This window comes from Varroa jacobsoni, unplaced genomic scaffold (genome assembly GCF_002532875.2).
Source record: "Varroa jacobsoni isolate VJ856 unplaced genomic scaffold, vjacob_1.0 scaffold_1148, whole genome shotgun sequence".
Taxonomy (NCBI): Eukaryota; Metazoa; Arthropoda; class Arachnida; order Mesostigmata; family Varroidae; genus Varroa; species Varroa jacobsoni.
Window position 1 is genome coordinate 73,698 of NW_019214050.1, and position 25,710 is coordinate 99,407.

Below are 25,710 nucleotides of genomic sequence, written 5' to 3' on the forward strand. Positions count from 1 at the left end.
GAACATACTGGGGGACTGAAAACGCAAGCGAAACGCGCGAATCAGCAGCAGAAAAAATATCACAGTCGCAATTTAGTCTTAACGATATGTCAGGATCTCGTCGGCTAACGATAGAAGTGAACTCAGAATCGGAAGAAAGTGTATGCTTCGTTCTTCTTTTCTTTACCTCCTTCCACCGACTGGCTACTATTCCGTACTGTTGTCCACGAGCTTATGACCTGTTGTTGTGCGACTATAATGACATAAGCTCTGCCCTTTAAGTGTTCGAAGAACCGTCGCGTAAGAGACGTTTTTTGCCTAACATTTGCCTTTTAGACCGCGCATATATTGTATACATATAACTTGTTATGTTGCTTTGTTCCAGGACGGCTTTGTCGAGCTCAGAGATGTGTTTCGACAATAAGCCAGTTAGTAGACACACGTAACCTTGCTGAATCAATCAGATACCTCTACGTTTCCTTCCTCGTTTAATTCAGCCTCTAAGCCTACCATACATGAATTTGAACCTGGATTTCTTGTGCTCTCTTTCACATCTCGCCACTCCGAGCTACACCGGAACGTCTCATTTGAAACGTTTGTTGTATGCTTGTTACTTTTGGCCCCTTTTATCAGTGGGGATGCTGAAGATTTGCAACCTCCCACCTGGAGAATCTAACTGTTACCACCGTAAGCAAGAAGGCTTGCTACCTCATTTTTGTTTGCCGCTGCGCAAAATGTACAGCGTACTATTAAAGCTATGCTATTATTAACCCTCTCTTGTCGAAAAACAGGGTGGTGGCGTTGAGGTTTTTGTGTCGCGTATGCCGTCGTACCATGTTTTCAACTCAGCTTTCTCATACAGCCAATGATTGTTGTTTCTACGGTAGAAGTCAAGGCAGAAGCCGTCTCCAGACAGACGTATGATCGCGTCGCTATTGTTTTAGGTGTTGCGACAAACAATCAAGTAACTACTCACGGGAAAAGTCGCAGCAGCGGTGGCGGAGGAGTTAGCTGTTCCTAAAAAGAAAGGGACGCCCTTGTGTTCGTCGGAATCATAATTTCAGATTGTGCCTTCTCGCGTCCTACTCAACGCGACGTTTTTTTCACTATTTCGCTATTTGACGCCGCCTATTGTTTCTTTTTTGTTGTTGTTATTGTCGTTCTTTTTTATTATCGACTTTTTGGTTGTTGTTCCGTGTCTAACGTTAATTTCTACGGCACTACACAAATAGCAGGCGATAGGAATGACGACTGGAGGATGCCAGGGTGCGCGTTTGCCGAACCATTGTCTTTTACCTATCTGTCTAGATGTTAAGCTTCCCCCTGCTGAATCGGCACCTTCAGTCGACTAGTACTTCACTGACTTTAGATGTTTGCCGTATATCTACCAAGCAATGAACGCCGATGCGCTAGTCCCTTCATCGTGGTCGCTATAACTTTCCTTGTGTCAGCTCAAGGGCCAACATGGCCAAGTAAATGTCTTTGATAATGTGCGTTCTCACAAAAAAGGATCAGCGCCACAAACTGCAATAGAGAAACAGCAAAAGTACGTAAACTACCCTTATCAAAATGTTTCATTAAATTGTTTGCGCTTAGGGTTCACTCATATGAATATATTATATGCACTCAGTCGATATCCAATTCACTGATTATCTATTGCAGTAGCTCATATTTTAAGAATACAGTTTACCTCGTAGTGTCAGTAGCTTTTCCATGTAAACGTTTCTTAGTCCGACTAAGCGCCAGTTTACGCACGCGTTCTGTTAGCTGCATCTGGTTCTGAAAGGACATTCTCCAAACCTGCTGTTTTGTCGCAGGACACCGGAAATCGGGTTGGTGCATCCGTAATGCTGTTCGGGGGCTTCTCTTTCAGACGCAAGAGCGTGTAACTCTCCGCACAAGGTGTGCAGCAAGGTGGATGCCAACTTACAAAGTTACACATATCGCCTTTTGTAGAGAAGACGAGGAGCACTTGTCTGCTCTGTAGCTGGTTTGTTTTAGCAAGTATCTGGCGTAGAGGCGGTTGAAAACAGTTGGAGGGGTGTTTCGCTGCGTGTCTCTATGAGGCTAACTAAACAACAAGTAGAATTATATAAGATGATATAGGCACCAGCGATGGCTGTGACTGTGCCTCTCATTGTCGCCACTGACACTACTACTCCATTACAAAGTTTACGCTTAGTATTCGTTTTCTAAGCGCCACCAGGCCGTGCTGATTCTGAAGCTAGAGCTCCGTCTGCTTTTGCACCTGCTGCAATCCACCAAGAAACAGCTCTTAGAGAGGTCTCAACGACAAAGAAACAGGACGAGCGTGGTCGACTAAACGAAGTTCTGAATCCACGCAGACGCTCACGACCCAAACAGACTGAACAACGGTATACAGTGCAGTGCAGCATGAAGGTAGTAAGGCCGCCGCTATAAGTGTCTAAGGCAATTCTTTTCGTTCGTTCGCTAGGCCCGACTTGGCAATGGGCGATGAATTTGGATGCATACCTCCCATTTACCCCCAACTGAAAAGAAGGCACCTTGCATCACAGGGTACCACCGTACTGCTAAGACAGTTAGGCAAGCAGACACGGAGAGCAGAGAAGCAATACGGTTGTGCTCTGCGAGGTTGGTCGCGGCGGCAACGGCGAAATGGGGAGCGCGCTTATTCGTCCGAACATCGAAATCAAGGAACGAACTCAGCGACTTGTTACGAAGTCCCCGGTCAAACCCTCCGCTACTGGACGCCCGTACAGGAAGCAGCGGCACGGGTTGAAACTACCACTGCTGCTACCACCACTACTAGTGCGGCACGCCGGTAGCCCCATAGCTTCTACTTAGAACGGTGGTGCCTCGTTGTTCGTTGCGCCCCGCTGCACATTGCATGAGCACAGGATAGCGGTAAGCAGAAGGCGCGTGCAGGCAAGCAAGCAGGACTGCGGCGGCGGCGGCGGCGGCGGCCGCATTCCAAGAAGGACGGGACAGACCTTCTGTACCTAAGAAGAGCACATGGCGCTACTGCTTTGCTGCTTCATCTCGCCGCCAGCTTCTTCTTCGCTCTCTCCCTCTTCATTGCGCGCGCGAGCGCACGAGAGAGACCGAACAGAGGCAGCAGCAGCTTAAAAATTCAAGTAAAAACTTAACAATGGCAGAGGTAAGGTGAGGTTCAGTACGAGGTGGGCAGGAGGCTCGGGGCTGAGCATAGGGCTGTCTGTTGAGTGGTTGAAGCAACTAAAGGGGGGCAGCCGCAGCAGCAGTGAGGTTGAGCTGTGAGCGACGGCCGCTGCTGCTGCTGAGGAAAGAGAAAGAATTTTAGGATATTCTTAGGTATGGATGGCATATAGTGTTCGTAAAGGAAGGAACATTCTAACGAGTACTATATAGGCACCGAACAAAGGTGCGAAGCAGCTGCTGCAAAGAGACCGACACGTGACTGTCCAATTACTGGGACCCTCGAGTGTAGACATTCAGCTCCACAGCTCGACCACCCGATCAGGTCTACACATAACATAGGGCGGGAAGTATCTAATTGGGATCGACACACACACAGACACATTTATATATATATATATACGTGAGTGGGTCTGAACAAACCGTAGCTTAATTCCAACTGCAGCCATCTTCCTAGATCAAGCAGGCGGTCTCATCGCACATTGTTCTCCTGATCCACTTGCAGACTCTTAGGCTTTTTACGCGCTAAGAATGACTATTCCAGATTGCGACAGGAACTTGCAGCGTCGTTTCAGACCACTGACCGACCTCTGGCCAGTCGCTACAAACAAGTTTTAAGTAGTGTGTGGAGACCACACGTAGCAATAGACGCACTTTCAGAATGGACTTACTGGTAGAAAATAAGAGAAGAAGGGTGTAGACAGTGTGATAATAAGGGGCTTAAAGGAAAAGGGGGCACTTGCTACTATCACTATTGCGATGTTGGTCATTTGGCGGAGTAGAGTGTCTTCTAAAGCTGGAGTGTTTCGGTTGCCCTATGTTGATGCAGGAATGGCTGTGGTTGTGGGTGTAAGGGGCGCCGTTGCTGTGCGCCATATACAGTTAGCCGGAGCAATGGTAGAGTCATCAGAAAAATTAGTGGTATTGGCTCGACGGCGCTGATGGGAACTGAATCCCCAGTAGTGCACATAGTCTTCGTTGCTGCTTCCGCTGTTCTTACAGTCATTGTTGCGATTTTCAGTGCAATCTGGCAAGTCGCCTTCTGCTACTGTGACGCCGGCTGCTATTACTTCCACCGACGCTGCGTAGAGCCCTGATGAGGTGCGGCCGTGGACCATCCCCTTGAGGGCGACGCGGCTGCCGCCGCCACAGCAGCCACCCTCATGGGATGCTTTCTGTCGCTGGCGGCATCAACGAGAAATGCTGGGAGAAGATAGAACTAAAGCAGAGGGGCGGGGGGGGGGGGGGCAACAGTCAAGACAACCTTCGACGGGAACGAGATGGTAACGGTGCAGGGCCAGGAATTGAAGGGAAAACAACCAGGGGGGAGTGGAGGAGATTTCCAGATCATTGCCTTCAAAAGTGCTACCACTGCTGTCGTTGATGCCACTCGCAGTGGGAACAGAAGAGGAGCAGCTGTGGCGGTCATGGTGGGGGTATTTTATTGCTGCATCATCTCGTCCCTGCCTCTGTCTTGTCCCTTTCCTTTCATCCCCGAAAGCGTCTAAGATCACTAAGCGGGCCTAGCGTCTACTCACCATCCTCTCGGTCCTAGAGATGCGCCACTGCAGTTGGCATCGTTAATGGTAATAGAAATGGCGGAGGTAAAGGGCTCCAGACAAGGCAGGGCAATAGCAGTTCTTAGGGAAAGCGTAGGGGTAGCTAAAAGCCGGATTAATCGGTGGGGTGGTAGAGGTAGCCTTGACAACCTAAGATGAGAGTACTGTGCTGGAATGCGATACGATGAACGGAGAGCGGTTGGTTGGTCGCTGCACAACTAACATGCGCTACGGCGACTTACATCATGGCGAAATATTGGCGCAGACGAAACGTACTGACGAATGTGTCGTAGTAGCAGAACTTAAGGGAGGACCCGGTGCGTTACAATATCTATCTATGCTCAGCTCAGAGAGCCGCAGCATATACGCAGTTAGAAAACGCTCCATAAAAGCTAGGAACACTAGGGAAATTGCGCTTGACTTATATTTTTTGCTCGTTGCTTCTGCTAATGTTTTCCATACGGCAGTAGCAGTAGCAGATGGGTGCTCTTTCGTCCTGTCCTTTATTTCGACGATCGGCTTACCACTGCCGTCAGCTGCTCGTACTGTCGTTCGATTGCTATGCTTATATTGCTAAACGCAGTGATGTTGATGATGTCGTGGCGTGCATTAATTAACGAGATAAATCAATTATTCGATCATCATCTCGGCTCTGCTGCCCACGGTCGTCCTGATGAGGGGTGGTGAGCCAGAGAGTGAGGCAGGTATGGAAGGCAAAAGGGGAGAGGCGACAGGAGACATGGCTTGGCAAACGCGGTAAAACAAGTGGGCGGATGCCCGATGGTAGAGGGAGCGGCCAGGGCACCTTAAGGGCACAAAGCTTTTAGGCTAAGATCGTATACGAGCTACGACAACAGCCTCCGGCCGCGCCAGCCGGCCGCCAAAGATAACTCCCATGCAACAGTAGTCTCAGAGGAGAAAAACGTGGCAAACTCACGAAATGCTCACCACCCGCTTAATATATATATACATATAACAACAAGCTAAAGACACATAGTATATAGAGAGATGTACGTCGAGGTCAGTAATACATTGATCTAATCATACACGTCTCAGTCCATACTCATTCATGAAGACTGTTACTAAACGCTACTAACAGCGTAATACTATTCTTTCCCTGCTATGAAATGCGAAGGTTACAGTGAGCTTGTATAATTGCAACCAATTCTACAGAACTTTTAGAAACAGTGATACGTATAAGTTGAATATAATTAATCTACATGCTTTAGACAAGTCGTGCATTAACGTTCTGATCTATAAATTGTTGGTACACACATTAAAATCTTCGTTTATAGACCTTGAGCTCATTCGGCCGTTTCGACGTAAGTTTTGATTACGTTGACAAAAACACCTACCGCTGTACAGGGAGCTGCCGAAAGACCAAGAATTAGGGGCTGGCACCATCATAGTGGCGATTTTTTGAAGGCGAAGTTTAACGTAAAGCGGGAGGCCCTCTCGCTACAGGATGTAAAGGAAGGCGGGTAAAAGACAGGGACAGGAAATGGGTAAAAGCCACGAAAGAAAAAAGATTGAGCAGGAAGCAGCAGCAGCAGCAGTAGTAGCAGCACACAGCAACCGAATAGGAAGTCTTGCCCAGACTTTGGTAGCCGACGGAAGGGTATGCTTTACCTTATCTGCTCCACCTTCTTCCCCAGTCCCAGTTGCCAACCTCCGCTTGCTCATATTTGGTGATGATGGTGGTGCTACTGCTTTAACTTAGAACGACCATTCCTTTGCTGCTTTTAGTTGTGTCTGCTATCTACGCGTTTGTCGTCGCAACCGTAGCAAGGTTTGTCCAGCTATGGGCCACGCAACTCTACGGTCGAGCAAGCCGGGAACTTCGAGGAAGGCAAAGCATTGGGTAGGACTGTATCCGAAAAACAGCGTCCACGTAGGGGTAGTCAATGGGGCTAGCGTTAATATTTGGGCAACAATAGCAGCAGTAACTGCGATGTTGTAGTGGGGCCTTTGACTTCAAAGTGAGATTGCGTCGAAGGACAAACAAAGCACCGTCGTTCAACGTTGGGCATGAAAAGTGGTACCCGTGCTACTTTGAACGCCTAGCAAAGCTGCAGGTGCTAAGAGAATCATGGGTTGTTCAGGCTAGTAGTCTTCATTGCGCCCAACGGTCTCCACCAAACTCACTGAATGTTGTCCTGATTTTCAGCATTTTTCGGCCCTGTGTGTTATTTTATAACATGCTATAGAACTATAAGTGAAGTGTTCGAGCAGAACGCCGAAAACTGTCGTCAACATCAAGTCAATAGCATTCTAGCAGGCAGGGATTCTAAAGGGGCAATTCTGGTGCGGAAACGCCACCGATTATTTTTTAATGGATTCCTTGACTATCTGTTGTCTCCTGAAAACTTCAAGCTGGTTGCTGAATTCTCTTTCTCCTTGAGTACTATAGCAGGCGATTACTTATAGAAATCAACAAAAAAGGAAACGAACTTCATTGCAGACCATTAGTATTCCCATGACAGCTCTCGCATATACTAAATATGTATAGAACAAAATGAATGACATGTGAGCGGGAAAGCTTGAATCACTCATTCATATCACCTGCAAGACAGAAAGGGAACAGCAAATAGATGCTAATACGATTCAGCTGATCCAAGACTGAACACCGCATTGCCAGTTGTTGTGGGTGATCACAAATCTACTCAGATATCGTTTACTATCGTAGCCGCATCTCGCTAACCTCGCCGTCACCCGCCAACCCACCGGGTCCTAAAAAAGCAGCGGGGGCCGCAAATAGCAACGGATACCCAGAAACGAAATCAAATTCTGGTTGCCTGTGGCATTGATCTCGACCAAGTGAGAACCTTACGCCCTTGCTACCATATGGCAATAAGGCGCACCTGAGTTTACTGCACGCAGCTGAGTCCAGGCCATGGAGGGAAGCGGGACCGGTATTTCATATAAATTGTCGGTTAATATTTGTCTGTCTGTCTAGGCCCCGTCTTGTGGTCGTCCGGAACCCGCCGCTCACTGAATGTGCCTCACGGCACACGCCGAGGCTAACATTACGGCTAGTATATACTGTTCATACTACGTATTTAACTCTATTGACTATATCGAGACCATCACCTGTGCGGTACCTCTTCAAACAGATTCAAATACTTCTTATCATTCTATAGCCCCGTTTTCAAATACTGCTAGGTCTGAATAGCAGCCTCGTCTCTACTGTGTGGCTCAAATTGTTATTGCGTTTTCTGTGCTGTGCCTTGGGGTAGTAACGTGTGCGTTCCGGCGTGATACTCTACGTGATGGGAGCAGCATTGCGGCAACATGTGTGTTATACCACTACCTGTCCTTGATTTTGAACTAGCAGATGTTGACCGGCTTCACTTTAGACAATATCTGCCGTTGTTTAAAGAGCTGCAAGCGGTAGTGTCACTGTTGGCCTTGTCGAGAGTTCAATTGAGAGTGCGCAACCTGTCTGCCAGTCAGCTTGGTTACTTCACGTTTGTTTGCATTCAGCTGCTGCTGACCGGATGGCTGTAGTTAGGGGTTCGTTACTTGCAACTGCTCGTGAGCGGTATTCGTGTGTACAAGTGTACATGTAAGCTCCTGCACGCGGTACACTGATGTTGACGGACTTGCCGCCTGATAAAGTCATAAACCGATATCTGATCTCAAAATACAATTACTTGTTTCTTTCTGTCGGAGTCTCTCGACACTACACCAGCAGTTACTTACGTACTCGGCTTGCTTACCTTCCGTCCTTTATCGGCTTTTTGGCCCTGCCAATCCAACCGGTGCTTTCTAGTTGTAACGCTAGCGGCGGCCGCCCACCTACCTACCCACGACGTCCAGTCTTCTCCTTCCCTACGGGAAGCTACTGCATCCTGAAACAATATGAACGGTTCATCATGGCGACTGAAGCGGCCCTCGATGTTAGACTAGCTGGTGGAAATTGCTGTTGGTGGGGCAACTGCTGGTTGAGTGACGGGTCTCCGATAGACGGTCTCATTGGCTACTTTAACGACCAAAAGGCCTTCTTTTTTCCATAAGATCTGCAGTCTGCCAAATTATAAAAGCAGTCACAGCCGTAGCGGTAACAGAGGAGTGATTGGTTGGCAAGTCTAGCTAGTTTCTGTCCTAGCCGAAAAAGCTGATAAAACTGTTAGGGTAACCAACGGTTAATTTGCCTCCCGTAAACGGACGGCTTTCGGTCATCGCGGTTGCCACTACATAACGCCAACGTTGCTGAAATATACGGACGAACTTGGACCGAGCGTAGCACTTGATACGCCTGCTATTATTAACCCCCGATTCGTCACCAGCCCCTCAATTTGCTAGATACTGTGCTGTTAATTTGTCATGGTCCACTTTGGTTGGATAGCTAATGCGAACTTAGCGAAACCTGCGAACCTGATGATCCATCTTGACGCCCACAACCAGCTGCCTGCAAAGGGTGTCAACAGGTCGAGCAGCCGAACACTGCGTGACTCCTGGCGAAAGCCGCGACTGCTGGTCGAAAACATCCGGGTAGCTATGATGATGGTGACTAAAAGTTTCCTTGGTAAATATTTTGTCAAAGCACAAGGTCGGTACAACGTTTATTCCGCTATGATATAACCTCGTTGCTGCAATAGCCACGTAGGCACCTACGGATTGCTAACAGTCGTTGTGCTAGTAAACAGAGAATGAGGCCCCCAACAGACAGGTTGCATCATTGGGTCAAAGGGAAATTCCTGCTGTGTTTGTTTGAAGGCTTAATGAAGTACCCACTTCGCCATGTGATTGCCTAATGGGCAGCTTTAAAAAATGTCCCACTTGACGTCAACACGAAGGGAAGGAGCAGTAGCCGATCTTCATCGATAGAAGCCAATAACAGGATTCCGTTAACTCGTCAGCCGGCTGATCAGACAGCAAGATAGACTTGTTCAGATGGCACCGGTGTGTGTATTCATCAATTTAATATCTCGTCAGAGCTAGAAGACGAGTTAGAAGGCAACAACTAGATCTTTACAAGTCTAAATCGGTATGTGTTACTCGATAAAGGCGTATAGTTTGGCGTTGCTGCAAATGGTTAAATTATTTCATTCTATTTTCCTTATGGCGTATTGTGTGTTTCCTGTAGTAAAGCTATCTTCATTTATTTCGGAAGTCAGTGCTATTTTCCCAAGCAAGTACAGATACTGTTTATCTACGTTCGAAATGCTGTATATAAAAATATCTACATAATTAAAAATGTTTATACAAGACAAAAACATAAACACTTATAATCCACACAATTAGTGTAAATGAAAACAGTTAGTATTTTGAAAACTTATTGATTCATGGCAAAGTAAGTTAATTCTGCGTCCTTCACCGTTAAGTACACATCGCTCTTTCTCTAATTTTCTCGCTCTAACTCATTCTCTCATGAGTTTTATCGCCTTCAAATTCCGCAGATGCCTCGCCGACCATTGCATCGCTGGCACCGCATTGATACTCATTGCCATTGGCGGCCCCAGGAGCAGCTGTCACCAGCTACCCACAGCGCTCGATTCGCGCGAGCTAACGTCGTTCGCCTAAGTAGAAGTCATCGTAGTGAGTGAGTCACATAACTCAAAATGATGTTAACTTCACCGTTCGCGGTGATAGTAGCGTGGCACGTGCGAAGGCCACGGTGCCGTTGGCGGCTTTAGCAAGACCCACCGCTTTCATTGGCGTAGCAGTAGCTCGCCGCCCGCAATACTGCCAATACAGTTGGACGCTTTCCTCTCGGCACCTGTCTAACTCCTGCCATCGCTATGCCACCAACACGGACAGCTCGAAAGGTTCCTGTCACCGTGTCAACGTGCGCCGAATACGTGAATGGGTTTTTGGAATTTAATTTATTTTTAAACGTCATACCCACGCACCACATTATAGCACAACGTGTACCGCAAGCCGAAAGGCCACAAGAACTAAAATTCGGGACATCCTCACGTAACTTCCACTAGCGGAAAGAGTTAAAGAGGCGGCAGAAGCGAGCGAGATGGTACGTAAAGCGAAAAAAGCTAAAGCAATGCAATGGGTTCCGTAGTGTATAGCTAGGGACAGAGCCAGAGCGGAGGCCACTCAAGTTTTCCTCTAGTAGCAGAGGGGACGATACTTACTATTTTATCCCATGTCTCGCTTGCTACCCTATGCGTCACAGCGTAGCTGCACTTGTCCTCTACGGCTGCTGTTCACGCTGACGTAGAATGCAGCTTCCGTTTTCAGCAAACGCAACATTCGTGTGAGTGGTCGATCGCAGGCAAACTAGCATTCCTGCTTCGAGTGCAGCGCCTAGCAGTGAGTAATTCTACTACGTTCGTAATAGCAAAAGCAACAAAGCTCTGTGACGTTATAGCTCGCTTCGGTTACTTTTTCCGCTGCGCAAGTAATGACGATGGAGACGGATGACGCGGCTGGCGCGGACAGCAGCTACAGGCCAGCCTTCAGATAGCCAGATCAGGCAACTGCGTGAAAGCTTGTGGCTATTCGTAGGGCAACAAGTTGCTCGCTCAAGAACCTACTTGTTTTTCCCTGGCTTATTCTTCTCCGCTTTCCTTATTCCTTCCGTGAGCCTCCTCCCGCTCTTGGCGTCGGTTTTCGCTTTCGCTCGCTACCTTTCCTGACTCCGTAGCCACCATCGTCATATCTAAGTCCGTCCTAACCATAGCACTTTTAGGGTAATGCTATAAGCAGCGGCACTGATGTAGAATGCGATAGAATGGATTACAAGTGGCTAGACATCGCTTAGGTACAATGTGGAAAACCTCAAAGCCAGGGGGACGACGGGTCAGTAGGCCTCATCGTTCCGCAACCTCCGCTTTCGCTCTCGATACCAGCGCCAATAGCCCTCTAGTCAAACTGCAATCCTCGCAATAAATATTCTGACGGGTAAACCTTTGTGAAGAAAAGTGCGCATTCGTTTACCAGGTTCTAGTCGACGACCTCGTACTCGGCCTTACCTGCGTGAAGAACTGTGCGTATCACTACCGTCCACGCAGCAGCGGCAGCAGGAGCATCATCTTCAGTAAATTTACATGAAACGGTAATTTTTCTTCGTTCGGTTGCTGCTGGACGACGTGCATGGCGATTAAGGATTGGTCTTTCTCCCTTCGAGAGGTCTCGAAATATCTTCCTCCTGAACGCCATGTAACCCAGTTAGCAAAGCTAATAGGTCACCTGACTTCTTCCCGCGAGCATTCCGGGAGTTTGTTAGGTTCAAAGAACGCATTCCGCCAACCAAGTAAGGGCCATTTCGCCTTGGACAGCCTTAGCATATGCTAGGGAAAGGATCGTCGCGACCTCATCCCGTCCCACTTTCACTGCTATGGTATATTTGAATAATCGATGGTCAAGTCTGTTCATTGAGGATATACTTAATTTGATCGATTCTCGTTACTACTATGAGTTTTGCTGCTCATCCCTTATCACTATAGAGCAGGACAGTATTTAGAAGCGGATGGCTTATTAAATATGATACACAGCGTGTCAACAAGCCGGCTAGACGCAACGTGCTTGGGTGAAAGTTGACTCAGTCTGACACACTCGTTCGCACCACGCCAACAGCTGCTTCCTCTTGAACAAGTAAACTCTAACAATGGAAGACGCTGCTATATGACAAGTCGACGTATGGTGTGAGGTTTACCGGCTGTAAATCGTGCAGTATTTCTAAGTTGACCGGTTTGCTTGACACAATAGTCAAACAAATCGATCAGTCTTTACCTGTAATTAATGGAGACCACGTATCTATTTCCAGCTGATTCGAGTAGTAATAATGTAATTTCTACTTGTACACTTCCTAGGCGTCCCGTTCCTACAGGTAAGTGCATGAAGTTTGCTCTATACCAAGTCCAATAGATCTCCTCTTCCTAACATCATAGACCAACCCCCTACCAAAAAAGTAGACTTTATTTGTCGTAATCCGTTAATCACAGTGTTGGATGGAAAGGGGACGCGACGATGGCGCAAAAATTGCACTCGATACCATAGTGGGAACACCCTTTCGGAATGGATCGATCCGAAGCGACAAGATACTCATGTACACAACATAGGTGTAGCTTCACATTTGAGTTTTCGCTAGATTTTAGGAAAAGGTCGTACGCCGAAAAATTCAAACTACGGGCTTATTGTTGCAAGAGCTCTAATAAAAGCTTCGGTCAAATAAAAGGACATATATTTGTGAGGAAATGGGATTTGGCTTTAATTTATTAAATAAGGGCGGCTGTTGTCCTTCAAGTAGTCAAGAAAAGATCGGTGGTCGCTCTGGTTTCGAACTACTGTCATATCGTGTTATATTATAGTAAAGTAGCACATAGTTAATTTTAAGTTAGTGCGCGACTAGTATCCTGATTAACTGGTGGTGCAGCAATCTGTGTATACGGTAGTGGACAATCCTACCGCTTGAGAATTCAGCTAGAGTCTCGTGCGAGCTTTTACCCTATTTCTAGTTTTCTCTCCCCTCTCCATTTGTCTTCTTCTTCTTCATCGAGCTATTTCGCACTTCGGTAATTGCTCAAAGCTCATTTTGCTCGAAGATCTGAATGGGTAAGCTGGAAATCAAGAAGGAAGTCCTCAAAGAATGAGATGCATTTGACCCATAGGTGAAAAGAGTTTGAGGCTGAGGCCTTGCTGCGGGTAGACTACGAAATCTCACTGCAGCAAGCCGACTCACAGCAATGGCAGAAGTGTGTTCGATGGTCGGCTAACAGCGAGGAGTACGATTGCTCATTTGGAATTAACGTGCTCCTCTCTTTATACAAGAGTCTGCTTATTCTGGTCTGCCGAGTGCAGATCAGTTCGCGTTCGTCTTTTTCCTGCACTAGACTAGTCGTACTGTCAGCACAAAACCGCCGTTTCTACTGCTCGCTCGATTTTGCCCGTTCTTTCCCGCTTGCCGGCTCTCTGAGGAGGGTCTCTTTTTTGTCGTTTTACCGCACTCAGTCCGCCGCTAGCCGATGGACCTTCCAGGCGTCCTAAGCACCTCATCAGCAAATCCTCTTCGTTTGAAGCGGAGTCATAGGCGAAGAAGGAGGCTGGCTGTTGTGTGAGGAACTGACTGAGTAAAGGGCAGATTCGCTAGAGCCTGGCAAAAGCCTAGCAAGCAAGTGAATCTAGCGAAAATTCACTGCCTGACCGCACAGGGTACTATGAGAAAGATATGCCTCGTCAGCCAGCCAACATGTTCTCACCGCGTCACAACTGACTAAAAAGTGGAAAAGGTTACCCCTATGTGCTCAAAATGAGAAAGATCTCTTCATTTGGTAGACAGACCATTAGATAAAGAGAAGAACCGAAGGAAAACTAGTCCAGTGTCTCCACGTGCTGGTTCACTGCCCTAGCATGAATCGTCCCTTTCTTCTCGGCTAAAGCCTTCAATTCAAAGCTTGGATGTGGCTCCTGTTGACGTCTCGAACGTTGACTAGAACTTAACTATACTAGGCGATTTATCGATACCATTGCATTTATTGATAGAATCATATGGATAGTCTTTTCTGATCAATCAAATTCGGTTATCTATATGATTATATGACAAAACGGCATAGCATAGGCAATATCTGGAACACTTATCTAATGAAACTATCTTACGTTACTTTTCAGACAAGACGACATACCTGACGACGTACGCATGCGAGGGTGGCGTTATGAACATCACCTGCGAAGACAGTCACATCATACGATTGATCCGAGCAAATTATGGCCGTTTCTCTATTTCGCTTTGTAATCCCCAAGGCAGCCTCGATTGGAGCGTAAACTGTATGTCACGACGCTCGTTTCGGGTCGTGCAGATGTCATGCGAAAAGAAAAAGTCGTGCACTCTGTCTGCGGCAACGGAGTTCTTCGACGATGATCCGTGCCCGGGGACAAAGAAGTATCTGGAAGCGCACTACCAGTGCGTTCCAGAACTTTCAACCACGACGACATATAAACCGCCATTGATCATCTTCCCCCCGTCGATCACCGGAGGAAAACCGGCGCATTTGCCGGTGTTCCCGTCACCTCCACCACCGCCCACGCCGTCGACTACGCCCCCGCCAATAATTCGGCCTTCATCGTTAGCGCCGCTAACGGAGGTGCCGAGCTCGGAGTACGACGAAAAGTACGATGAACCAGAGCCGTCGCCGCAAACACCGCAACCTCCGCCTATCGCGTCACGGGAGCCGCCGCGCATCGCTACGTTTTCACCGCCGCTCGGCGGTCGCTCGGAGATTAAAGTGCCGAATCCGCTCTACGAGGCGACGAGCACGACGACCACCACAACGACACAGGACCCTACGACAATCGATGTTTTCACACGAGAAGGAGCTGGAGTAACTCCAGACGCAGCAGAGACGCCCGTCGGCCGAGAGACACACTGTCCGCCGCGTGTTGTACGAGATATGGCTTGGAATTGGACTCGCGAAGGCGAAATGGCCAGTCATCCCTGCCCGATGGGTAGCGTTGGTCAGGCAAGCTGGCAATGCGGCTCCAATCCACCTATGTGGCTGTCTGAATTTCCCGACTTAAGCAGCTGCAACTCAGCTTGGGTTCGCCATATAGAAGTGAAAATTCATGATGGTTCTGTGTCCGTGGTCAACCTCGCAAATGAGCTCGCAGAGAAGTCTCATCTAAAGCCGCTATTTGGCGGAGATCTACTGCATACGACAAGTTTGATCCAGCAGCTTGTAGCACGCGTTGAAGATCGCCTGACTGAATCTACGGATTCACATCAGCGCCAGGAGGTTGTTCAGGAGCTTATGAATGTAAGTGCTTATTACTGGTCCATGCTCCCGTCGCTCGTTTTACCACTTATTATTGCACGCACACACCAATTGTCAGTGGTACGACGACAATGTACCGCAGTACCTGCATGCGCACACGTCGGCATTTCCTCAATTGTTGAACACTACCTACAATCGCTTCTAGTGTAATGTTATATAGACTAAGCGAAGCGAATAAGGTCGTTTTGTGGGTGGGACGTTGCCAACGACGTCATAAGTATTCAGGATGTGGCAAACTTGAGTATCCAACGACAAGGTGATCGGCAGCAAAACTGTGCGCAGGTTTCTGAGCAGTTTGATTTGGCAGCCATCGTAAGCACCGTGGATCTCTTTATACCATCTCCATTCGTGGAAGAAGTTTCATTACTCTCCGGCCAGTAGCCATAGGTGCTTTCTGCCCTAAGTCATTTCTGCTGCGGGCAACCTAGCCCTCTGACCTGCAAAACTGGGTTAGGGCATTTCTTTGAATACCCGGTTGCCTCGAGGAGCCATTTTCTGCTGCTCGCGTTTTTGTTGCTCCATTTTTTCTACAGCGCCACCTTAGATTTACTCCGCCCTTCAAGCCGCCTCTTCTTTCTCTTTTTTGAACGGCTACCAACTGGGCAGCTCGTGTTCCTGCTGCCCTCGACCAGTGCACCTAAGCCTAGTGCTGCGATTACGCGCAGATTGCCGTCATAACATTTCGCCCGGCAACGCCAGCCAATGTGAGACTGTTGACTAGACAGAGCAGTCCAGACTCACGCGAGGCCAACCCCCCAAAAACGTTCGCTGTTTCTCGCCCGCTATATACCGTGCGGATGCTTATTTTTCGTTAGTCAGCTCACAGTTCCTCGTCCATATCTCAAATGGTTTTTCTTTCCTGTTGCAGGCCGTCATCGACTTCGCTTCCAACATTTTGGATGAGCAGCAGGCAGCCGCATGGAATGACCTTCCTTCTGGCGAACAGCGGGCAGCTGCCTCAACGCTCCTTGAAGCACTAGAGAAAAACGCAGTTCTCATGCTCAAAAATCAGTACTCGCCACTCAACTATAGTCGCGTTCAGAACAATATTGGTAAGTAAGCACAAAGCACGTGTAGGCGATGGTAATAGAGTGCTACCGGCGGTGGTAAACATTGCCAGATTATGTCGGATCTATAAGTATCACCACGCCATCCGATCAATAAAACCAGATCAACAAATTTGTTACTTCATCTATTATTACAAGACCGATAAAGAACCGTTTCGTATACCGGTATAAAATGCTTGACGTGGAAATGCATCTAACACAGAATCTTACTTTACGGTTTACATCGGATAAATAGGAGCCTAGCTACATTTCGAAAATGTCTATGCACGAAACGAACATGTATAGCAATAGTATAACTGTTATTACGACAATTAATCACAACTCTGAGTTAAGCCAACGTTTTCTTATTCTCACATCGCTCCTATCATAATTACAGTTGCAGCTGTTAAAGTCGTAGCTCAACATGAGCTGGAGGGTGATCTTCGATTCCCCGAACCTCGTGATATAGCATCTACGGAATGGATCGAAGCAAAGGATTCGTTGACATTACCGCAGTCAACACTGCTAGAGCATTCACGTGGTGGCCTCGTGAAAGTGGCCTTTTTCTTATACAAGCGCATAAATGCCATTCTTGGAACTAATTTCCCGCCATACACCGGCCTCTATGGCGAGTATGATCCGTCGAACGTGTCACGCGTGGTCAACTCCCGAGTGCTATCGGCAACTCTGGATAGACCGCGCCTGGCTGGGTTTGCCCACCCGGTGCGCATCGTCTTGCAGCATGAAGTCGCTGAAAACACCACTGAGCCTCAGTGTATCTTCTGGGACTTCAACAAGCGAGACTGGTCCGCTGAGGGCTGCTGGATCGAGGACTCAAACGCAACTCATACGATTTGCGCTTGCAATCACCTCACTAACTTTGCCCTCCTCATGGACGTGCGTCCGAGACCTGCGTCGTATGGCGGCGAATCCGCACTGCAGGTTATTACCTATATTGGCTGTTGTGTTTCGATTGTCTGCCTGTCACTTACGCTGTTAGCGTTGCAGCTCTGCCGCGGCCTGAAGGGCGATCGTGCTGCGATTCACAAGAACCTCTGCCTGTGCTTACTACTGGCAGAGATCGTTTTCGTCCTCGGAATCCACTGGACAAGCGACCGTATGACTTGTGGCGTAATTGCTGGTGTACTGCACTACACGTTTCTAGCAGCGTTCATGTGGATGTTCCTGGAGGGCTTTCAGTTGTACGTGATGCTGATCGAAGTGTTCGATTTAGAGAAGTCCCGTTTATACTGGTATTATCCGCTAGCGTACGGAGTACCGGCGGTCATCGTCGGTGTATCTGTCGCTGTCGATCCGTTTAGCTATGGTACGTCGCAGCATTGCTGGCTGCGCGCCGATAACTATTTCGTCCTCAGCTTCGTCGGCCCGGTCGTGGCGATCTTGTTTGCCAACCTGGTCTTCTTGGGTGTGGCCATCTTCACAATGTGCCGACACGCCAGCTTGGCCAACTCCGTCAAAACAAAGGAAACTTCGAAATTATCCAACCTCAGGTAGGTCTAGTATACTGTTTGGCCTGTACTGTAGAATGTGTTCTTTTAACTTACGTAGAGTGTAACCTCTTAGTCAATGACTAGCCTGTGCAGTATTAATGAAGTAGCACATGATGTATTGCGCATTACATCCTCTCTCTCTCTCTTTCTCTCTCTCTTTCTCCCTCTCTCTCTCTCTTTCTCTCCCTCTATCTCTATCTCTCTCTGTCTCTCTCTCCAATCTTCTCGATTTCTTTCTATTTGCCGCTGCTGCTGCTGCTCCTTTCTCTCGTATCTATACCTTTGTTCTTTTCCTTCGATACATCGGTGCAACTATAACTATTGTCGTTATAATCAGTCCCCAAAACTTTCTCTGCCGTCCGTCCCTTCTGTCTTTGCTTCTATCTGATATTTGTATTTGTCAGGCTGGCTATTGAGGTGCCGTGGTTGATTGGTTGTTCCCTAATCTGCACCGAACTCTGGCCATGACTGTCGTAAAGGATCTTAAGTGATGTTGGTGCCAGTCAGAATATTTGTCGACCTGACTGACCTGACCAGCCTCATGTTCCGATCTGCCACAGTTACACCTAGTATTAGGATCCGTAAATACGAAAGCAGCCAGCCGTATCTTTCTATATTTCTCTTTTTCTGACTTTGACTCTAGACACGCAGCGTTTGTCCACCAACTGCTGCACGACAGTAAATTTAAATCTTTTCTCTAATCATCATCATCACGATGTCTACTAACTTGGGACTACTACTCTTTGTCTCTGTGTCGCCTACCACCTTCTTCTCTTCCGGAACGAACGCCGCTGTGTGTCACTTCTCTGCTACTCCTGTCCATGGACTGACTGTGCGCGATCATCTATCTCTCTCTCTCTCTCTCTCTCTCTCTCTTCTCTTCTCTCTCTCTCTCTATCTATCTATCTATCTCACTCTCTCTCTCTATCTCTCTCTCTCTCTATCTCTCTGTCTCTCTCTATCTATCAACTTACTTCAATCCATCTTTCTATTTTCATCTGTTTCTGTCTTCCCACACTTTGATCATGGGCTTCTGACAAAACCGTGATCTTCGCTCTCTCTCTCTCTCTCTCTCTGTCTATCTCTGTCTGTCTGTCTCTCTCTGTCATTCTCTCGCTGAACATCTTCTCTTTGACTGACTGACTGACCGACCGACCGACCGACCGACGAACCGACCGCCCATTGGTCGTCGGTTTTCTTTATTTCTAAATAAAATAAAACAAACAAACATTTGGCGTCTGCAACGTCTGAACGTCGTCTGTTCTGCTGCCACTGACTGCATGCAATACTCGGATCGAATGCAAATCTGACAACCCTTTTTTTTCGCGTTATTTCTCTATTCTGATCGGCCATTTGTCTATATCGCCTCGGTGCACTCTTGTGCCATAATATTTCTACTATTTTATTATAACTGTGCTCTGTAACTCCGACTTCCCTGAACCACATCAATCGATCGGTCCGTTCATCATCATTTGTCGGTCTTTGTATACTAATTGAAATTCATATCATTTCGACCGTTGCTTGATCGACGAACGAATAAACCAATTCAACATCCTTCTTCTACAATTCGCGCGATTCTGCGATGGTTATGTCGTGCGCGATCCATGCGCGCTGCGTTCTCTGCTTCCCCTCGCTCTAATCTGTCACTCACTGATTGATTGACACTGACACACTCCCCGTATCTACGACCGACTGTCTTGCTCCATCTTTCTGTCCATCTATATCGTAATCTGCGCGGTACGACTGTGTCTGTGTTTGTGGGTGGTCGGCTCCGTCAAAACAGTACGGACGACACCATACGAAGCCTTCATCTGGCGTAAGGACAAGTCTCTACTTCAATTTCTCTCTTTGCTGCTCGTTACACGATTATGGACGCGATGCGACGTATTGCATCTGCCTATCTTTACCCTAGCTTTAGCTCGCTCGCTGAATGTGATGAATGAAGCACTCGCGGCTGTCGAGTGTATTCATTAGAATGCCTGCGAATCATCATGCCAAATGATTATCGGATTGATCGTCTCAGCAGGATCATTGCTGAGCAAAATAGCCTGCGCTCCTTTCACTGTTCTCCACTCTGTTGTGGTATCTTTATAGTAAGCCCTTTTCGTGCTTTACGAGGGGGGGAAGGGTGACTAGCACATGCTTGTTGATACATACCCTTAGACTAGAACCCAGCTGTGACCCAACTGCATGGCCTCATGCTCACCAGACACCTATTTGCTTGAAAGTTATACTCTTCACTTTCAGAAATTTTAATGTTTTATTTTACTCTAGACCTTCGAGCACTTTAATAATGCCTTCGTGTCATCTGCATGTAAGTAGTTGAAAAAGTTTGACTACATTAAATAATCCTACACACATTAATCTCTCGTTATTCAACATTCTTTCTAGAGCATCACCTTAGCTACATTTGGGCCACAGCAAAAAAAAAAAAAAAAAAAAAAAAAAATGTCCTCTCTTTCCTTAATGCACCCCCGCCCACCGTATGAAAATCGACCCATTCTGTTGTATTTATCCTATTTACTTGTTAAGTCTTTTTTTTGTCTTTTTTATTCTTTACTGCGAATCAAGCTAACGTTGTATTTGAGGGTTCTGCTTTTGAAGTCTCTTAAAAATTCAAAAGAAAAGCGCAACTGCACTCCCCACTTAGCCACTATTCTTTGCTCCATTTTCTCCCTCTGCTCTCTTTCTTGTCTTCCAGCTGCGTTTTAAAGCTCTCTGATATGATCGGGGATCACAAAAGGGGTCTGTTTGTCGTTCCGACACAGCTACCAGTCCTGGGGTCGCAGGAACAGCAACAGCAGCACCAAAGACGGTTAGAGAACAGGGTACATTTTTCTCGGTTACTCATCCTCTTCCATCTTTGGTATCCAGATCCCCACTCACGTTTCGTTTTTCCCTCAACTTTTTCCCTGTCTCTGCGTTGTGGATTAGCATATTTATTCAATTACACTTATGTTGATGCTGCTGGTACTCCTGCCACTGGTCCTTGCTGTTAGCTGCCCGTCATTGGGTCGATTGGCCCCGGCCAGGCCGGGCCTAGCCAAGAACCTAGCCGAACTGGGTTTCCGTCTCTGCAGGTGCAGTCAAGCGAGTTCTACGAGATCGATCCCATTGCCTGACCCGTTCGTCAGATCATCGACCACTTACTACTTCGTCGACGTAGACGTCGACGTACGCCGTCAGACCCTGGCTTAGCCGGCCAGCCAGCCAGCTTTAAGCTAACAAGAGCTTCAAGCTTAGTTGCGGGTGCTGTGTCGTGCCGGGGTTAGACGAAAGACCTGGCAGTGAACGGGGGACGCCAGCAACTGCCGTGTCAGACCAAGCTTGAGTGGCTGATGGTACGGTGCTGGCTGTCTCGGTCCGCTTATCGCTGCGGCTTGCTGCAGATGGCGTCCTGTCAGACCTCCCATTTATTTCTAATGGCTTCAAAATAGAGATGGTTCATAGCATTTCTGTTAATGCGTTCCTTCGTTTTCTCACCGTGTCAATGATCTGTCTCCCTAATACCTCGCCCTCCGCCAAAGTTCACAAAAACGCTTGGTTCCGGAATCACTACTGCCCAGTACACTATTGGTTTGAATAGTTTTTTTTTATTTGTTCTTTTAACCTTTTTGTCTCTTAACGTTTTTTTCCTGTACTTACAATTTTTGTAACTGTCTGTTATCGTTCGTAATTTTCTTTGATTTTCTTAAAACTTATATTACCGTAATGGTATATTTCTTCCTTATATCCTTTTACTACGACGACCCTGGCTTAATGGACTCGATCTGTTCCTCGGTCCAGGACTCTTGTTTTATATTTCTACTGATTATTGTCATCAGCCCCTCTCTGTTTCTTATGGTACACCTCGTTAAGTTATTGCTCAAGTACTATAAGTTTTCTAACCCCCGCTTGCGTTCCCCTCAGGATCTGGATACGGGGTGCCACCGTTTTGGTATTTCTGCTCGGACTTACTTGGGCCGTCGGATTAGTCTACGTTACTTCGGAATCGGTGGCCCTGGCTTACGTATTTACTGTGTTGAACAGCATCCAGGGCCTCTGTATCTTCGTGTTTCACTGTTTTACTAACGACAAAGTGCAAAGCGAATACCGAAAATGCGTTGTCAATTGCTCCTGGCTGCCAGAATGTCTTAAAGGGGAGAAAATGGGTCTGCACGAGCATAGCGCCGATGGGGCGCGACTGCCAGCCAACCTCTCGGGACGCGGACAACTTAATGGCCACCCAACGCTTACGGCACTCACCACGGCAAATCACCAGACACTATTAGGACAACAACAGGCAGCTACAGCCGCAACACACACCGTGAGTATTTAGTCTTATTAAATACACCATATAAGTATCAAATTTATATACAGCATAGGTATATAACTAGTATATTTTTATTATATTCTAGCACAGAAAACCCTCTACTGGCTAGTTATTAAGAGTGGTTGTGAATGTCTTCGGTATCTCAATTACGGTATCTCAAACAATCACAATTCAGTTTCTTTAGATAGCACATTTCGTCTCTCTAGATGTACAAACATTTCGCTTTGTCCTTCAATAAACTGAATACTAATTAGCCGCTAACTGAGAGTTTACATTGATGATTATACAGTAAGACTGAATCGTAAGAGCTTTTGGTGACAATTAGCAATTATTAATCTTCTGCTATGTTCTTTTTCTATCTGTGCATGATCCTCGATTTTCTCTAATGAATTTCTGCAGATTCCGAGTCAATTTTGGAACCTTCAGAAAGGCCAGGAGATCTGCACCACGTCGGGAATATATCCAAGAGCCGCCACGCTGGACCGACGAAACGTCATCCCATCCCAGGTTATTCTAGATTCAAGTCGCACGACACCCCGTAATAATCAACTGCTGCATCAACAGCAGCAGTTACAGCAGCATCAGCAGCAGATAATAGCCGGTAGCCAAATGGGTTTGGCACAACTAAACGGTATAAGTCCGCACCTTACGAGCGCCGGCCCAAATACGCTAGGCGCGATTGCTGTTGGCCGCAAGAAGTGTAACACCCTTGGCGGGCAGCTGGGAAAATCTCGACAGGCACCGCCGCCGCCCTATGGGCATTTGGAAGGCATCGATCACATCTACGAGTCGATAGATGAGGATCAAGACCCAAATGCCATGGGCCGCCAACAAATGCTGCATGCCATGCACGCCGCCCAAGCCGCCCAACTGCACCAGCAGCTTAACCAACACCAGCTTAACCTCAGCCAATTGCAACACGACTACAACCTTCAGCAGCAACAGCAGCAGCAAGCGTTGCATTTGCGTTCGCCCTCCGAAGTGAGTCACCACTCTGACCAGCGGCCGCTCATTCAGTGGGGCTCTCCTGCCGGTTCATTTCAGCAGCAGCATCCCAGCCATAGCGCACAACAAAGCCAACAACAGGGAGTGTACAGCAACCACTCGAGCCAATTGAGCGGAGATGGGTCTGCATCTAATCCGCTCGTCATGGCTGTCTTTGACGGCCAACGTGTCGTGTGCCAGATGCAGCAACTGCAACAGTCGCCAACTGGTCAGACGTCGCCGCCCGCGCCACAGCCCCAAACTCCGCCACAGGGTACGCCCAACCATCTCAGTACCGATTGCTGAGCCATTAAAGGTTGCCGAGTGTCGAGTAGCCACTCTGTCGACCATATTAGCTACGTAGAGGATGGCAATAGCCGACCAGGGGCGCTAGGAGTGCGGGAGCCGAACGACCTGCCATAGGAAAAAACAAGCAGCTTGAAAATTATGCTAAAGGAGGCTGATTGTAGTACGTCGTGCAATGGCTAGGACAAACGTCGGCGCGGGACTTCGACCATCGAAATGTCTCTTCGCCGGTCGTTATACTTGTTGAACGCATTTGCCCAGCGCTTAATTCACGCAAGTACGTTAGTCACTCTCGAGGTTAAAGTAAAGTGCCACCACTTGTGTTGCCGATAGCACCAGCAAATAACAGAAGTAGGAATTGTGCTGTCCGAGATACTTCTGCCCTAAAAAAGTATGAGAGGCCACTGTGAAGCTGGGGTTCCCACGTGGTTCGACGACAGCCTCGCATGAAACACACATCCATAGCTTGAGGTTACCTTGTTGAGCGAGCTTGGACGGTGCACGTAACGTCACGAAACCATTCAATATGTCAACTAAGTACATGTGAATGAGTAAGTGTAATATAGAAACCCAATCCTGTAAATATACGCCAAACGCAGAAACACAAGACCGACCTTGAATAATAATCATGATGATAACAATATTAATAAAATTGATAATAACATCGATGATCACATTATGTTAATTGCCAATGATTTTAGGCACAGAAGGCACACTACACAGAGAGAAACGTATAAAGTGACGCCCCGCGAATCAATCGACAAATATATATATATATATAGAGGGGGGGGGGGAGAAAATGAAGAATTAACATCTGGATATATATCCGTGCCCGTGACAACAACACGTGCTGTTTGCCCTCAATAAGAGTCTGAAATGCGGGGGATACAAGGAAATATTGGAGAAATCGTGGCGTGTATTGGGTATTACCAAAAAAGTAAAGCCGATCGATGACAATATAATACATATAACTTGAAGATCAATTACAATGAGTGACCAGCTCGATTGGCAAACGGGAGGTCATCGAATGCAGACGTACGAGAATCGGGACGTGGGTTAATTGATTTCATCGTTCTTCGCCGAGAGGCCAAGCTCCAAATTTCGGCCCAACGGTTATACGATGATTATGCGTTGCTCACGAATGTTCGAGTATTTGTCACGAGCGACCATTCCCAGTCAGCCATCGTAATGTAACAACCGAATGTTTATTGTATATAACTACCCATATAATGATATAGAGATGATATATACGATGGAAAAAAATTCTTAAATGCAAGTGTTTTTCTTTTTCAAAAACAATTAAACGACGAATAAGGAAAGAAGCAAATACGGGCTCTGTGACATGAACTGGATATACATGTATGTATAGATTCGGGATTGGAACGAATCAGTCCAGCAGAGAATACCACGGAAGAAGAGGAAGCAGTGAAGAGAAGAGCGTAGGCTGAGGTCCACGGAAAACAAAGGACAACGTCTATTGCTGTGACGATGAAATTGGACTCCAGGATCGGGGACTCACCATTAGAGGGGGGCATATAGCGCAGGAGACGCTTGATGACGCCTACATCATCAGTGTAGGAGGACTGTATAGCCCGAGTGGTAAAAGGGGGAAAACGCTTACGACAAGTCCGGCCAGTTGATATATTCATATAGATTAGTGCTGGGTCGCATAGTGGAGAAGAGTAAAAGCCAAGACAGGTCAAGATGGCAGCAAATGTAAATTGTGCTTCTTAAAGCAACAACATAAATATGAACAGCCACAAGTTATCAACAAGAAATAGTAACAGTATTAACTAATTCTAACTGACTTTTATTTTAACTATAAACGAAAGGAAATTAAATTACTATGGAATAAATTATGAAAAGGGATATTAGTAACTGAACTACGCCTGTGGTGTGTCACAGCGAGCTCAGCGCTTATAGCTAGCTTCAAGAAGTAAAATAGCACGGGTCAAACAAGAAGACGAGTACGAGATGAGTGAAGGTATATATATATATATATATATATATATATATATATAGAGAAAAAGCTGCGCACCTTTAAACTCTCTATGTGTGATATGCATGCCCTTGTGGACACTCATGCTCTCCAGCCATATAAGGTATATACTCTTACTACCCCCCCCCCCC

The 25,710-nt window shown here is 47.1% G+C and overlaps 1 protein-coding gene across 1 annotated transcript in view; it reads left to right on the forward strand.

The window, feature by feature from the left end:
- Positions 1-24,884, forward strand: part of LOC111267115 (latrophilin Cirl) — an 89,556-nt gene extending 64,672 nt beyond the window's left edge. Inside the window, exons 2-6 of the mRNA XM_022845119.2 lie at positions 14,262-15,403; positions 16,290-16,473; positions 16,865-17,978; positions 21,888-22,284; positions 22,690-24,884. Of these exons, the coding sequence (XP_022700854.1) occupies positions 14,262-15,403; positions 16,290-16,473; positions 16,865-17,978; positions 21,888-22,284; positions 22,690-23,580 (3,728 nt within the window). The 3' untranslated portion in view covers positions 23,581-24,884. The remainder of the gene's footprint in view (positions 1-14,261; positions 15,404-16,289; positions 16,474-16,864; positions 17,979-21,887; positions 22,285-22,689) is intronic.
- Positions 24,885-25,710: the final 826 nt, after the last annotated feature.